Source organism: Aspergillus lentulus, assembly GCF_001445615.1.
Source record: "Aspergillus lentulus DNA, contig: Alt04, strain: IFM 54703, whole genome shotgun sequence".
Taxonomy (NCBI): domain Eukaryota; kingdom Fungi; phylum Ascomycota; class Eurotiomycetes; order Eurotiales; family Aspergillaceae; genus Aspergillus; species Aspergillus lentulus.
Genome location: NW_028322122.1, coordinates 230,215 through 246,035, shown reverse-complemented (window position 1 = coordinate 246,035; position 15,821 = coordinate 230,215). Strand labels below are relative to the sequence as shown.

General features: G+C 48.8%; 4 protein-coding genes across 4 annotated transcripts; 2 read left to right on the top strand and 2 right to left on the bottom strand.

Moving 5' to 3' along the window:
- Positions 1-96: 96 nt before the first annotated feature.
- ALT_1370 (uncharacterized protein) lies at positions 97-807 on the bottom strand (the record flags this gene model as incomplete). Its single annotated transcript, XM_033564326.2, has 1 exon — positions 97-807. One exon carries the CDS (start codon positions 805-807, stop codon positions 97-99), a length of 711 nt encoding a protein of 236 aa, XP_033420217.1.
- A 2,061-nt stretch (positions 808-2,868) lies between these two features.
- Positions 2,869-4,152, top strand: ALT_1369 (uncharacterized protein; the record flags this gene model as incomplete). The annotated part of the gene is made up of 1 exon (XM_033564327.2): positions 2,869-4,152. The coding sequence occupies one exon, from the start codon at positions 2,869-2,871 to the stop codon at positions 4,150-4,152; it is 1,284 nt and encodes a 427-aa protein (XP_033420218.2).
- Positions 4,153-5,567: 1,415 nt separating this feature from the next.
- ALT_1368 (uncharacterized protein) lies at positions 5,568-9,543 on the top strand (the record flags this gene model as incomplete). Its single annotated transcript, XM_033564328.2, has 11 exons — positions 5,568-5,808; positions 5,879-6,061; positions 6,120-6,384; positions 6,434-6,454; positions 6,509-6,578; positions 6,638-6,730; positions 6,793-6,917; positions 6,969-7,238; positions 7,293-7,483; positions 7,563-8,046; positions 8,100-9,543. The coding sequence occupies 11 exons, from the start codon at positions 5,568-5,570 to the stop codon at positions 9,541-9,543; spliced, it is 3,387 nt and encodes a 1,128-aa protein (XP_033420219.1).
- A 3,743-nt stretch (positions 9,544-13,286) lies between these two features.
- ALT_1367 (uncharacterized protein) lies at positions 13,287-14,523 on the bottom strand (the record flags this gene model as incomplete). Its single annotated transcript, XM_089599148.1, has 2 exons — positions 13,287-14,411; positions 14,473-14,523. 2 exons carry the CDS (start codon positions 14,521-14,523, stop codon positions 13,287-13,289), a joined length of 1,176 nt encoding a protein of 391 aa, XP_089456294.1.
- Between the last annotated feature and the right edge of the window lie 1,298 nt (positions 14,524-15,821).

Sequence of the window (15,821 nt, the reverse complement as noted above, 5' to 3'; positions counted from 1 at the left end):
GCTCAAATCATAAGACTCATTGGGAGTCTTGTCACGATCGACGTCCACCACTCTCATATTCATCTGCTCAACAAATAAGTTGCATCCCCAATGGTCCTAGCGCAAATTTGTCAGTCCTGCGGCGCGGCAGTCGCGAATCGAGGGGTAGCCAGCCGCACTCACCGTCGCACCGGTACCACATGGTGGAGCTCGCGACTTGTACACAATCGTAGCAACTCTTGCGTTTTGTTCGGCTAAAGGAGTCGTGTGCGAAGCATAGTACAGGTGTGCAGCCATGGGCTCTCCACAGTGACCCTGATTTTTGTGGATGGGAAGTACATCGTCTTCACCAAGATTGGCTCTATCCTTCCAAACAGCCTGGCAGAGCTGGAGAGCCCTGGCAACCGGGGTATTCCCACCACCAAACTCATACGTGAAACTATCATCGCCCTTCTTCGTAGAAGCTAGGATAATTTCATTGCCAAAAGCGAGGACCGTCATGACTGTGGATAAGCCCTTCTTTCTGGAGATGCCGTACTGGGACAGAACACCGGGAATCTCGCTCAATGCATCGGCCGCCATTTGCCAAAGTTGGCCGTCGGTGATCGTGCTAACCGGCTCTTTGAATGTGAGATGGCTGCTATAAAACCAGTTCCGCTGAGTATCCGAGCCTCTATCATCGATTCCTTGCGGCCAACTCTTTGCAAGGCCGTAATCGAGCGTTATGCCCAGACGACCTTGAGGTTGCTTTCGCTCGCTGAGATCATACCCATCGCTGAATGCGCACCAGATCACAAGGATGAGGTGGAGAAGCCTGGGGATAATCATGATGTAGAATCCTCTGCTATACCACTATGAGCATAATGCACACCAGGGGAAGAGAAGTTGCCTACCTAGAGTAAATCTGGATGCAGTGTGCCACCGGTTACCCTGAAGGTCAGTACCCAGGGCCATTTTAAAGGAGGGCTGCTGTAGGTTTCTCGCTACACTTGCCAGTCTATCTCTCAGACTAAAAAAAGTCTGTCTTACAGTCCTATTCTACAATAGGGGTAGAAACCGTCGAATACTACTAGTAGTACTATCCTGGCAAATACTTCTCCTAGTGCTGCTACCATAGATTACCCCGATAGGATAGGATCCTGCCAATGAACGGCAATAGATGATAGATGTTTGTTCTAGACGAGAGAATGACCGGAAGGTTACATCTGCTCTTTTGCTATTCTCCCTCGTATAGTAATTGTCAACGTGAAATAGCACGAATTCGACCTGACATGGTATACTAGTGGCTAGTATAGTCTACCTAGAGCTAGGGCTCCTTCTTAGCCCATAGAAAAGTCTAATAGAGAGACACCTAGGCGCGCAATAGAGTGCTATTCGTAGTAGTGGCACAGAGCTTTGATACGTGGGGCTAAATTTACAAGACATTACAGAATCTACATCAGACAATAAACCAGTAATGCGAGCAAATATCATATATACAGGAAATGAAGCAGTCAGCAGTAATTGTAATGGTTCGGAGATTCCCGACGTATCCTCTCGTATAGTATCTGTCAACTTGAAATAGCACGGATCCGACCTACCTCGGGAAATCAGTATTGAGGTGTCGGCGAACCAAGATCCCTGTATATGCTCCATTAATCGTCCAATATAGATACCACTTCTTTGGATTCCGGATGCTCCGACTGCTATAGAGATACCCCACCAAGTCAATTGACAGAAAACACGGACTGGATACCATCCTAGCGATCAACCGTTGAAAAGCGCATGAGGGGCCTACTATCGATCATGCGGCAATCAAAATGTATGCTCTAGCAGCAGTAGACTACCTTAGTCCAGGTACCCAGATAAATCTATTGGTGTGAGACATGATCAATTAGATGCTGATGAGATTCTGGACTAAGCTTCGCTAAGCCATTGGTTTTCTTGGCTTGGCGCTAGTCTTGTTTTCCGGGCCAATCCTCTTCGTTCGTTCTCTCAGTGGATGACTACCCCGGTCCGTTTAGGGCCTTGGCGATCCAGGCTTGGCCCATAGAGCAGGACCTATTCTCCGAAACTGTTGGCACCAGCGCTGTATTCAATACTACTAGATATTGCGGCATTTTCCTAATTCAGTGCTAATTTGCACTCGGTTCCGCTTGTAAACGCTCACCCGATAGGCCAATTGCATGGTAACCTGTATTGTTTCGGTTAAATCACTACACTATCAGTTCTATTCCGGAAATGCCTGAGACCTTAGTTTAGCATGGAAATAGGAGATACCTAAGTGAATTAATTTGCCACCAGCACAGTAAATTTTATGCCCCTGGCCCACTGTGGGTCGAGAATTCGACATCGCCTCACACGTCTGGATGTAGTCCAATGTATGATTATATATCACAAGTCCACAACTTCGAACTTGGTGGGGCAAGTAGGTAGTGCCTTTCGTTGGTTTTTCGCAAGTAGGAAAAAGGAGCAATTCAGTTTGACTGCTGAAATCCACGAATGAGGCTGAATCTGGCGGATCGCTCCGGTACCACTAATTACTAGCGTGGGTACCTAATCTAATCAACAGCCACCATGTATCGAAGGTCGGAGTCATAGGTACCAACAATCACTTGGGGTCCCTGACACGTTTCTCACATTTCAATTTCTGTTATTCATCAGTTCCCACGTACCAGTTCCTCAGTGTTCTTTGTGTATGCATACTCAAAAGAGCAGGAAGCTTACACCCTTGGCAATGAAACCTGTATGTGATCAAAGAGGATTGTTCAAGGTTCTTACTAATATCTCTAGGAACATCAAGCAGCATCCGGTCTAGACAGCTTCCCAGCAGAAATATTGTACTTAGTAGTCCAGTTACTATCGCCTGCTGAACTACATGCACTATGTCTTGTCAATAGGAGGTTCCGCATGATCGCTGAGCCATTCCTCTACACCCAGGTTCAATGGACATGGACAGACTCTCGGAACCCCCCGATTGCTCAGTTTTTGGGAACCATTGTGCACAGGCCCGAGCTCGCCAGTTCTGTCCAAGTTATGATCCTCAATGGAGACTGTTTCGATCCCGTGCTGTGGGAATATAGAAAGAAAAGTCCTAAACTCAGAGTTACTGAGGTCGTCTTGGACGAGCTAGTGAAACGCATTGAAAGGATCCAGATTCCATATGCTGAACAGTGGATCCAAGAGTTGCGCGCCGGAACGATGGATGCGTTTGTCACACTCTTACTATCACAACTCCCCAGTCTGAAGCGCCTCTATCTAGGCAAGAATTTTACCCGAGAGAGCCGCCTCATGGGCATGTTTCTCCGTTCAGCCCTCTGTGAGGAGTCCCAAAATAGCCATCTCCCTTCCTTTACACATCTCCAAGATGTGTCAGTTGTGTATCCCGACCTTGGTATCAACATCCGCAGGTTCACAAATGTCAGGAACACGGCAGATGTCCTGCCCCTGTTCTACTTGCCGTCAGTTAAACAGATAACGACCTTAGTCGACAACCCCACTGCCACTTTCATGTGGCCTGGGAAATATCCACCAAATCCATCAAAACTCGTATCGCTTGACTTGAAGATGTTGCGTGAAGGGCCTCTTGGTCAAGTGTTAGCAGTCACTCAAGGGCTTCGCAAGCTTCAATGGGAGTGGTACTACCGCCCAGATCTCAAAGATCACTCTGTCACGGATATAATTAATTTAGACCAAATCACCGCGGATCTATCTCATGTTCAAGCAACTTTGACGGACTTGTCTATTATGGCATTATCAGACCTCTCAGAATCAGCCCCTGAACAGCCGGAGGTCAGATTCCGTGGGTCTTTTAAAGCTTTTAGCGGACTCCATAAGCTGCAAAATTTGGAAGTTCCAATTCCATTTCTGCTTGGATTTTCTCCATCGGAGCCAAATGTAGTTGGCCTAGGGGAAGCACTTCCAAACAACATCGAATGGCTCACCCTCACTGACGATCTATGTCTCCAGCGAGAATGGGAATGGGAATGGGAGTTCGAGATTGAATACCTATTGAGGGCTGTTCGATCATGGCTACAAGACTGGAAGAGATTCACGCCTCGCCTCCGAGGATTTCGTCTGTTGTCGAGGATGACACACGAAGTGCAGTATTGGGACAATGGATTGATAGAGGAGCTCAGAGACATAGGTGCCCAGACCGGCATCCAGATTCAGATAATAGAAGAACTCAAGTGAGCAGATCAAATGTGATTATAGCTCCAGTCTCTGCCACCGATATCTCTTTGGATCACTATTTGATATTAAATTATCTCTGACGGCCAGTCCTTCCTAGGCAACGAACGCTCTGGGTGGACCCCCTCGGAAGGTTACATTTAATCTTGCGTACTGTAGCCCATATGGTATTTTTCAACTCCGAAATTGCCTGAATTCGACCTAACATGCAATACTAGTACCGGAGTGTGGCCGTGGGTCCTTCTTGATCCACTAGGAGGGTCTTAGTATTGTATGATGGAAGGGCCCTAGGCGCATGATAGAGTGCTACTTATGCTGTGTATGGCAAATGAAGTATCATCTCTCGTATTGTCAATCTAAAACAGCATAAATTTAATCTAATGCGGGATATTAGTATAAACTAGAGCTAAGGCTCCTTCTGGAAAGTCAAATGCAAGGCCCCAGGCGCATGATAGACTGCTACTTATCCTGTATCGGTAAGTGAAGCAATCAGCCTGATCAATATGCAGGATCCGTAGTAGCGGCATGGACTTTCAATGAGCGAGGCTATGTTTACAAGACATATAGAGCACTAACATAGATGAACTATCCTGTATATGGCTAATGGAGAAACCACTAGCAGTTCTAGTGGTTCGAAGAATCTAAATCTAACTAACATATATAAACTATGCTGTATATGGAAAGAGAGGCAAATCAGATCTCCGCCAATGCTTGTGCCGCCGCCGAGTTGGCCAAGAAAGCTTTTATTACCCGGCGGTCCGCCACGGAGTTATGACTTCGTCCGGCGCTACGATTAGGTTAGATACGAGGTACGATCTAAAGGGTCGGTTAGAAAAAACTCTTGACACTAAGGCAGTGAGCTAACCACTAAAGAGGGAGTTGTTTTAATATAACCCCCAATCCTAGCGTCAACGCATCAGACTGTGGACGGCTCAGCGTATCTACCTCGTGGCCTGATGGCCTCGTGCGTCGGCTACACCACGAGATCTGACAAATATCGACTCAGAGTTTTCTTGACGGCATCGCCTAGCGTCCCAACTGGGCTTTCTCGTTTATGATTGTGTCTCAGTCCAGCAACTCATACCAATGCCAGTTTGGAAGGAGGTGGAAGGTGTCTTCGTGACCGGAAAGCGCGGCGGCCAAGGGCCAATATCTGCTATCCGAAAAAAGTGCCTCATGGTGGATCTCTAGTGCCTGTCATACTTCGTCTGACCTTCCAAGATACTAGGGTAGCAGCGGGGAAAGGGGTAGTATTGTTCTCATGGATAGGAAGGGGGAGGCGAACCCGAAAGGGCGCACTCCACAAGACTACTCTCAGTCCATGAACGTGGTTATAAGAAGTTTCTCATGTCTGTGAACTCTTGAGTTGTATTGCCCTTCTCGTCCGTCTCCTCGTCTACTCGTCTCCTCTGTTCGATATGTACGGGCAACTATGGCATGGCCTGGCGACCATTGCTACCCTTGGGAGTTGCGCCCTTGCGAATCCCCTGGTATATTGGGATGCGCGAGGAAATGCAAGCATGAACTACCAGCGCTTCATGGCAAGAGATACCACTGATTTCGATCCATCAGATCTTGCCTACATCACGAGAATGGCCGCCCTCGGCGACTCCTACTCGGCCGGAATAGGCGCTGGTGACCGGATTAAAGCTGAAGCCGGTAAATCAATCGCTCCCTGACTCAATGCTGTGGCGCATGGACTAATCGGTATTTTGTCCCACCTGAAAAGATTGGGAGTGCAGTCGCTATGATCACTCCTATCCCTATCTCATTAATAACGATCCACGGCTGGGTGACCCAGCAGCACGCACTTTTCAGTTCGTGTCTTGCTCTGGTGCAGTCACAGCCGATGTCCTCAACAAACAGATCCCTCAAATCAACGGGAACCAGCAAGTCATCTTGCTATCAATCGGTACGTATACATCTGAAGTCCCTCTCCATGGACCGAACTGACGTGAGTGGGATCTTAGGGGGTAATGATGCTGAGCTCTCAAAGATCCTAAACCAGTGCATCTTTGGATTCGCCGCCCTGGCTCCAGAGACTGTGAAGATGGCAAAGGAAGCGGCTCTGAAACACCCAGACTTGTTTCCATGGGCGGCGGATTACGACTGGGACTCGTTAGCTCATGGCTGTGAGAAGCAGTTGGATCGCACCAGAGACATCATTGCTGGGGATGCCTTCAGCAAAAGCTTGGATTCTGTTATTGCGGCAGCAAAGGGAAAGCTAAGCTCAGAGTCAGTAGACTATACCCTCATCGATGTCTGAAAGCTAACCAATGGATAGTGGGATGATTTACTACACCGGGTAACTGCCATACTATTCGGGTCCTTTTGGGCATTATTAACAGTATCTATACAGGTATGCCAAGTTCTTTGCAGAAGATCTATCATCGGCGTGTGATAATGTTAGCTGGTCAACCTTTCTATATGTGAGTAGGCCATAAAACGAATGCCTTTTTTGCCATAATACTTACTGATTGTCCGCCAGAAAATACCCAGCCTCTTTCGGGGTGCGCAGAAATTGACGAGCGCTAATCGGAAGATAATGAACGACCTTGTCGACGCCGCCAACTCACAAATTGTTCGTCTTGATTCCTTTCGTAATCTTTTGAAGCCGTTACTAACCTTGAAATTGCTCTATAGTCGGCTGCAGTCAAGAGAGCCGGTTCCCAGGTCAAGTTTGTAGACTACGACTCTTGGGTAGGCCATTTCAATGGCCGCTTTTGTGAAAACGGTGTCGACGAATCAACAGTCCAAAGCAACACAAGGTGAGTGCTCGATCTCAAAACCATAAACGGAGCTTATAGTAACATCTACAGAACCGGTCTCATGTTCTACGAGCTGAATACGATGGACCCCTTGGGCCTAAATCCCTGGAAACGGAGCGACAATCAGCCATTCGAAGGAACTTTCGAGGGCACCGTGAACCAATTCGCGCAGATTACACGTCTGATGGATCCAGATGCCAAGTTCACCGAGCAGGCCTTTATCTCCGACGCTGGCACTGCTTCTGTTGCCTCCTCTAACGTGAGACTAGTCAACAGTGCCAGTGCTCTTGGTCCGAGAATTCCAAACTTACTTCCAGACGGGTAAGACAAAGACTTTGGTTTGTCGCGAGAGACCTTGACGTTGATGATGACTAGATACGGGCGTGTTTTCCATCCCCAGATATTGCTGCACGAGATCATTGCCTCGCTGGTCATCTATGAAATGGTCAATAAGAACGAGCAAGATCATGGGCTTCCAGCAATCCCGGAGACGTTCACCTTCGACTCGTGCCCCAACTCTGGGAATGGGGGTGGGAACGGGAATGGGAATGGGGCTGGAGACGGCCGTACGTATCGCCCTAGCAATTCAAGGTCATTTGACAGGAAAAGAGAAAAAAGAGACTAATCTGATATCGCTGCGTTTAGAACAAATCGCCTTGGCATCGTACGTCAATCCGCTCGCTGACCCAGTCGCTTGGGACCGCATGATTGCCTATTCATCAAGCAAGGTGAGCGTCCTGGTCGCCAACGTCCTCAACGGCCCCGACACGACGGTGAATGCGGATTGGGCAAAGGTCATCGACCGGGCCCATGCATCGGGAAAACGGATCCTTGGCTATGTGCGGACAGGGTATCTAGGCCAGAGCCAGCAGGCCTTCGAGACCCGGCTTGGTTCGACCGACCTTGCCGATTGGGTCTCGCAGATCCAAACCGACGTCGACTTGTGGTACCAGTTGTATCCCGGCAAGATCGGCGGCATCTTCTTCGACGAGGGCTGGAACGATTGTGGGCCAGACAATCTGTATGCAGATTTGTACCGTTTTATTACCGACGCTACGAAGCGAAAACACTCAGGAGCCTTCACAGTGCTCAATCCGGGTGCTACAATGCCACAGTGCTTTGAACATAGGTGTGCATCTATCCACTGCGTGTCCTGAAAGAGAAAGACTAACGATATTACAGCGCCGATACGCTCATGACGTTTGAGCAGAGCTACGACACGTACATGAACAGCTACGTCCCCAATCCTGGCTGGACACCCAAGGACCCGCGCAAGCTCTGGCATATTATCTACGGTGTACCGGAGGCGGACGCCGGAAAGGTTGCCGCGCTGGCCCTAAAGCGCGGAGCCGGCCTTGTCCACATTACGAATGACCTCCTCCCCAATCCGTACGACACCCTACCCGATGAAGCCTATATGAAAGCCATTATGGACACAATCGAGGGTGGCGGACCGGATGTTGCAGATCCCACCCCGTTTCTAGCCGACGACCATGGTACCTTGCCGCCGGGCCCATTATCAGTGACCGCTTCTGACTATTCGTCCGTGAGCCTCACGTGGGATATCTCTAACAGAGATCCCCCACACGCGTACGCGGTATACCGCGACGGGAACGAAGTTGCTCGCCTCCCGGGTACAATGGCCCGGGTGACGATCGGCAACATCAGCCCAGGATCCTCCATGTCCTTCACCGTACGGGCTATCGGGACGAACGGAAAGGTGACCATAGACTCGAATTCGGTGTCTGCTACTACCCAGAGTCTGCCCAACAACCAGGCCGTCACGAACGTCAAAGTCGGCAAATCAGCCACCTCCACCACCATCCAGGCCGATTTCCTTGTCCCATACGCCTTTATGCGCGTCTATCTTACAGACCCGGATACAGACTGTCAAATGCCGGCATGGCCAATCAACTTCAACGCCGGGAACTTCATCTGCACGCACTACATGGTCGAGAACGAGGTCCTGTACGAGTATAGTGGTGCCAAACTAGCGGAAGGACAGACCAACTACCCCTGGGCGTGGTCCTCGAAAGGCGCCGCCCCAGTCAAGCGTGACGGCTATACCTTCACGTGGACACTCCCCGTCGGCACCGACACCACCGACTCTAGCTATTTCTCCGTCCAGGCTCAGGGCTACGGGCCGCTGACGAACGTCTTCCACCCGTGCCCAAGCGAATGGAAGGACAGCACGGCAGGTGCCGGGGCCTTCTGCACCGGGTCATCGCCATACGACTGCAAAGGCGAGACGCTCTGCAGTACCACAAACGTCAAGTGGTGCGACAAGGCAGTCAACCAGATGAACCGCGGCCAAACGATCTACACGTCCAATGCAGAGGCACTCGCTCTTTCCGGGAACTGCTGGGCAAACAACGCCGGGTTCGGGTGCTCCGTGAAAATCCGAGGCACGGATCAGAATGGGAAGAACTGTAAGATCACCGGCGACGAGATGTGGCAGGCTTACCAGGATATCCGTAACGTTGGCGGCTGTGGGAAGTGCGGGACCAAGCATTTTGGGAATGGATGTATGGTCAGCGTCGACTATTACTATGGCTGTGATAATCGAGATACGGGCGTGCAGTTGATGGCGGATTTTGCTGAGACTAATCTAACGGACCATATGTAGTACCTATAGAGCAATTTCATTATTTACCTGTTACTTATTACCTATGGAGTTGACGCTCTTAGATACCTGGTGCTCTGTAGGCTTTTGAAAATGCTTTATATGTTTCCTAGCTCGACCCTATGTCCTGGAGACCCTTGCACGACTCGTTTTAGGCAGGTGAGCTTCTAGGAGACTTAGCCAGAGTAGAAACAGATGAATTATTTAGGACCTAAAGTGGTCTGACATTCACTAATGCCCAGCGCCTCTGCATTTAGATTACTTGTGTCAAACGGGACAATTGATGAAAAGAAGAAGTTAAAGTATGATATAAGCAAGTGATATTTGCATTTATAGCCAAGTGGTTAAGAACATCTTGCCATCTTGTGCCCTTTTTGTAGTCATAGGCTAGCTATACCATGTTGTGAGCAAATCTCATATTCTTTTCATCATTCTCTGAGCAAGTCATAGATTGCCTGCCTGTACTTGCCTATAAAACCCAACTCTATGCTGTGATGACTAGTCGATCATTGAACCTTCCGCTCTTTCGGGGCTGCACAACATTAGAAGAATTTCTACAGTCGTCGCAAGGCCTTTGCAGAACTTGTATCAGACCATCTGGGACTCGGTCAATCCAACCATTGTCGCTTGGGAGAAGTGAGGGAGCAGATACACGGCAGCTTGAACGTCTCCATCCCGCTTTATATCGAAAATTGGAACAGATGTTTGGCCAAGCGGGTCCTCATCCGGTTTCCTCTGGCGTACAAAGTGGGAGAATCGGCCTATCCCGGAAACGCCGATGAGAAGCTTCGTTGGGAGGCCGCCTTGATATTGTGCTCCCTTGCCTTTGGGGATTTGGATCTGCTGGGAGTCAGACCGTACAGCATTCAAACACATGGGGCCTTCAAAGTAGAGGCTGACAATGATTGCTCACAGTTTACCAGATCCAAAAATCATGCTTGTGATGACCGGGGTGATTTGGTACTTCGAGCGATGTGTATTATGGTCATTAGGTTTTCCTCTGCCTTGCCCTTGTATAAGCCATCGTGATCAATATGTGCTGGAGCACGGTCTCATATCTATTATTGCTGACCACCACAGGGCAATTCTTCAGGGTGGTGGACTTCAATCTATGTGCAAAGACGATATCCCTCCCGTCAAAGTTGAAGATTTCTTGAGAGCTCGGTCTCCTCACCTTGGGATTATAACTCTTTAGTAGTAGAAATCCACAAAAGCGAATATGTTTATAGTAGAACTATACTACTACAAAAAGATATAAGGTAATACACTTGGGGTATGCTCTCTGCATATAACCTACCAAGTTCAACATCAACTCAAACTTGCGCCAAATGAGCCTAAAAGGCATGCCATTTCCTACCTGCGAGTATCCAACTCTAGGTCTTGTGAGATTAAGATTTTAAGCATCCTGACAGTCTACAAGTGTTTTCCCATCTATCTCCACAAGTTGTTGATGGAGAAAATGAACAATCATCTCCATAGTTCAACTCAGGATGGTGGGAAAGCTACAGCTCATGTCAGAAATCTGGGATAATGAACAAATCTCTTTTATGATTAGATCTGTTAAGAATTGATTATCGCTTCAGCTGCATTATGAATGCATTATCCGCTAGCTTCCACTTTTGACAGAATCATGTCTTCATCTCATAGAGCAGCAATAGAAACAATACTGCCCATCAAGGCCTTAGCTGCCTAGTGGCTGGTCAAATCGCATATGTCCTATTATACAATTCTGAAGATTGTCTTTTCCAGCAATGACATCTTCAATCCATTCATTGGTACACCGGGCAAAGGACAAAAATTGCAGTTCTGCACCGCAAAGTCAAAGTCTCTTTGAGTCTGGCTCTTGTTGAAAAACTTCTATCCAACCCGGTTCAAGGCGTTTCATCTCATCAACGAAAATGCCGCGTAAGAGAGTAACCTCGTGCTCCTGCCAGTATCGCTGGTAGCGCTCATCAGGCTCTCCATTAGCGTAGTAATGCAAAGCGAGGCCTCAGTAGGAAGTAGTCTGATCACTAAATAGGATCATCATGACACTATAGACCACTTTCTGAGCTATTCCATCAATACCGCGTCATTCACTCGAACCATGAGTCCATAACCATATAAGGCTTACATTCCCGTCTTTTCCTCTGCTTTCTGACAACAACTCCCAAAATGGCCGTCGATGGGGACCCATATGTCTGTTGCGTACTGTGTGGGATAGAGTGTGCCTTATACATGGGAAATCAATTAAGAAAAGCGCATAAAGACTTGGGGGCATGGGCGGCACGAAAATCCAACAAGAGGAAGAGTCTCATTGTGCCAGCAGCCGAGCTTGAAAACTTGAATCTGGAAACAGACCTCCCGATGTGGTCCTGTTTTTACCGTGCAAGTGAGTCATCTATAACTAGTTTCCCATCCTCTGCTGAGCCCGCCCTCACGCAATCGTACCTCTATCTAGTCCTTGATGATCCAAAGACAGGCTGCCTGTCAATATCTGGAATATCTCCACACCTCATGTCGGACGGCAGGAAGAAGCCGCGCATAATGATCGATTCAGATAAGGCGCTGGTCATTCCTGGGCCCAAAATGGACCGTCAGAGATGGAACATGGATTTTCATATGGCCAATCTCTTTGAGATCGACCGGAATAGAGAAAAGGGTGCGTGTGTTGGATATGTCATGCATCCACACTGTTGGCTATTGGTTGATCGGTTCTTGGGACATGGCGTTGTGAAGCAGGACCTGCGCGCATTTACACAAGCTATCGAGATATATTGGAGAGCTGCTGACCGAACACTCTGGATGCCGGACCTAATCCATGACACTGACGACTATCCACGCTACGACAATGCGGCACCCTGGATCAAGCAGTACTGTCCCAGATATGCGGCAGACTATAACCGCATACACATGTCCGAGAGTCCACTTATAATCCGTGATATCCAAGCATTGATTGCAATGGCTACTCAGGAGCGCCAGAAAACCCTTGGTCGCGCCGTGAAGTTGCATTCTATCGTTGCTGATATTCCTGTCGAAATCATAATGATGATCCTTGATACGATCTACCAGAGCCGTCCACCTTGTCACGAGAGAATCCAAGATACTCGCAACGTGCTAGAGGCCTTCCAATGGAAACTACCTGTTTCATACTGGCAGAGGCGCTGCAACCCTGACCTGGTATTCGAGGTGCAAGACATAATTAAAGCAGGGACACAAATCGACTGGGCATATTTCTGCCTTGGGTTGCATGAGCTATTGTTGCAAGAGGACTGGTACTGCAATAGTGGATTATATTTCCGAGGCCGGATCCTGGATCTCATTGAATGTATTAGAGGGAGCCTTTCAAATCACAATCTAGGTATCGATAGTGTTGTTCAACCAACCACATAGGCTGACAATTAACTGTGTTCTTTTCTAATTCTTCAGTCGAGATCTCATTCAGTCTTCACTCAGATAGAGCTGAAGTTCACTTGGTCATCTGCTGGTAACAGAATTCTTAGGTGCTATAGAGAGGTAAACTTCCAATTTATAGTCTAGGTCAGATTCCTATCAACACCATCTGAAATGGTTGACATTGGTAATATCACGCAACAAATCTGACAGGGATCGAAATGCGATCCATGCTGATATCAAAGAAGCATAGCGGCTCATAGATACAGAGAAGTGAATGTAAGAAATACGACTCGGCCGAGGGAAAAAGACCCTAAAATTGATTCAAATGCCCTTCTCCGCCAGAGTCGGCAGATTCATCGTTATAAAAGTGCTCATTTCACCTCATTCGCGTCTGAGAAAGGACTCTCGACTCGTGGAGGTGGTACTCGGCTGCTTCTGTTTGATCTGGGTGCGTCATTCGTATCCAGAAAGGCCGACGATCGCGCCTCGTTCTGAGAGGCATTTTGGTCCTTGAAGGGACTTTGATCCACTGCAGGTGAATCTTCAATCACCGTCGGGGTGTGAGAGGATCTGGCAGGTGGCGTTTGCCCGGCGCTGTCCTTGTGGTGGGATGTCTCGTCGTCGTTCTCATCGTCGGACGAGCTGGCATCAAAAGTGGAGGTCGTAGCATCAAATTTGGGTTTAGCTGTGCTGGTGGGGTGTGCGTCGCTCGTGCTAGACGAGCTAGACTCGGTCTGCTCCTCGATGGCTTGAATAGTCGGTTGGTTTGTGGTCTTTTTGGCGCCGGTGGCCTTCACCATGACAGGTTTGGCGGTGACGGTCCGCGCGACAATCGAGCTCTTGGTGTTGGCTTCTGTAAATGCCGCCTTCGCAAGCTGTGCTTTGGTAATGGCGGGAACAGCCGGCGTTTCTGGTGCAGACGCAGGCTGACTTCCGTTGTGGATGCTAACAACAGCAGCCCGAGTGCGCACGACCTGCTGGGCGGGCATGGGGCTGACGATGGCGTTGCTGCGGTATATCGTGGTGGCAACGCTGCTGCGCAAGCTGGGAGAAAAGCTGCGATGAGCTTGCGACACATCGGACCAGGCCGAGTCGCGCAAGTCACCTGGCATGAAGAAGTGCTGATCCGGGGAGGCGCCAGGAAGAGGCGGTACCGGCGGCACCAGTGATCCTGGGGTTTCTGGCGGTGATCGGTTTGTGACACCGGGGATATAAGCTATCTGGATGACGTTTGATGCGCGAGTCAAGACAGTGGAGGCGATCGAGTTAGTCGACTTTCGAGACTGACGAGCGTCTCCGAATGCGCTTCTCTTCTCCGCAGCGTCGACACCTTGTTGATCGTATTCGCTCCGCTTCTTGCGAACGAAGAACCACCAGATCAGAAATGTGACAATGGCAATGAAAGCGACCCCACCAATGACTCCTCCTGCAATAGCCCCCACGTTGCTACCGCCTCCGCCTGACGAGTCGCTAGAGCTGCCGGTGGAAGTGGACTTCTGAACACATTTGGTAGTGGCGCATTGGCTACACGATTGACTGATCATCGTACATGTGTACCCCTCGTCGCAGACCGGACATGAGGGTGCTGTTGAATCGCATGAGACGCATGTTTGGAAGTCGCGAGAGTACATGGCTAGCATCATTCGGGTTAGTTAATTATCATAGAGGACGCATCGACGGCAAAAGGTTCATACCGCGCGGGAAGAAGGGATGATCGATTGAGTGAGACATGATGAAGAGATCAAAGATGGCGAGTGGAAAGATAGCAGTGCAGGTTTCTGTCGTGACAAGCGAAAGGACGGTGCCGTCGACTGGCTCTGTAGCAAAGATACGACGAATCGAGAAAAGAAAAAGAGTGTCAAGCCGGTCAACGGCGTAGAGAATGTGTAGATATAATTGAAAAGAACGTGAGATGCTCGGGGAAAACGTCAAGTCGAGAGCGTTATAGTTGGGTCATAAGTATTTAGCGACGGCAGCTGTGGATTGATCCCGACGGTGTAGTGTTGACGGCAATCATAGCCTCTGGGGCATCATGAATTTCGAGCAAGAGAGAGCAATGTCGATTTCATCCAGATCCAGGATCGCCAGACGCTTTCTTTAAATGTATCGATCGGTAAGCAGCACCAAGTTTTTCCGGTTGGTTGACGTCGGAAGACACGCGCTGCGACCGGGGAAGGAAGTAGGGAGCTTGCGAAAACAAACAGATGGACAATCGAGAAGACGAGGGTATATGGAGTGGAACAGAATCAAAGGAGAATAATATGTAAAGGAAGAATGAGGAGATCAAATCAGAATGAAAAAGTAATGGGAGTGATAGTAGAGAGCGGCAAGAAAATGGAAGAGGGATGATTATTGACCTGAAGGGAGGTGGAGAGAAAGTCGTGGTGGTGAGGTAGTACTGTACTATTGTTACTAAGAGGCCTTCGGGAGGAGAATCTTATGCCCACCACAGCCGGATATTAACGCCACGGGATGTCTTGATTGTGAAGCTCTGCCAATCTCAACAGTATCAGAAAGGAGTCAGAGATGCAACAAGTTTGAATCCCCTTATCGAGGGCAAGCTCTGCTCGATATATATAGAGAGTATGCTTCTACACTTGACATTCTAGGTTCTATGCGGGTAGTCTGGACGATCATGTACGATGAAAAAGACGCACGGCAGGCATCTAGATACTCTCTATGTACAGGGCCAAGACCCAAGCCAGTAGCATTAACATTGCAGCCACTCTGCAAGGACTGACTTTCTTTGTGTCTTCTACCCTCCTAACATGTCACTCGAAAACTGCCACCTAGATAGAGTCAACAAATACAGTACATACACCAACCCATCAACATCGTCCTTACTTGGTATATCTTGAATTTGTGGCTATCATGCCCCTCTTGAACAACCAGCCATATGACTCACT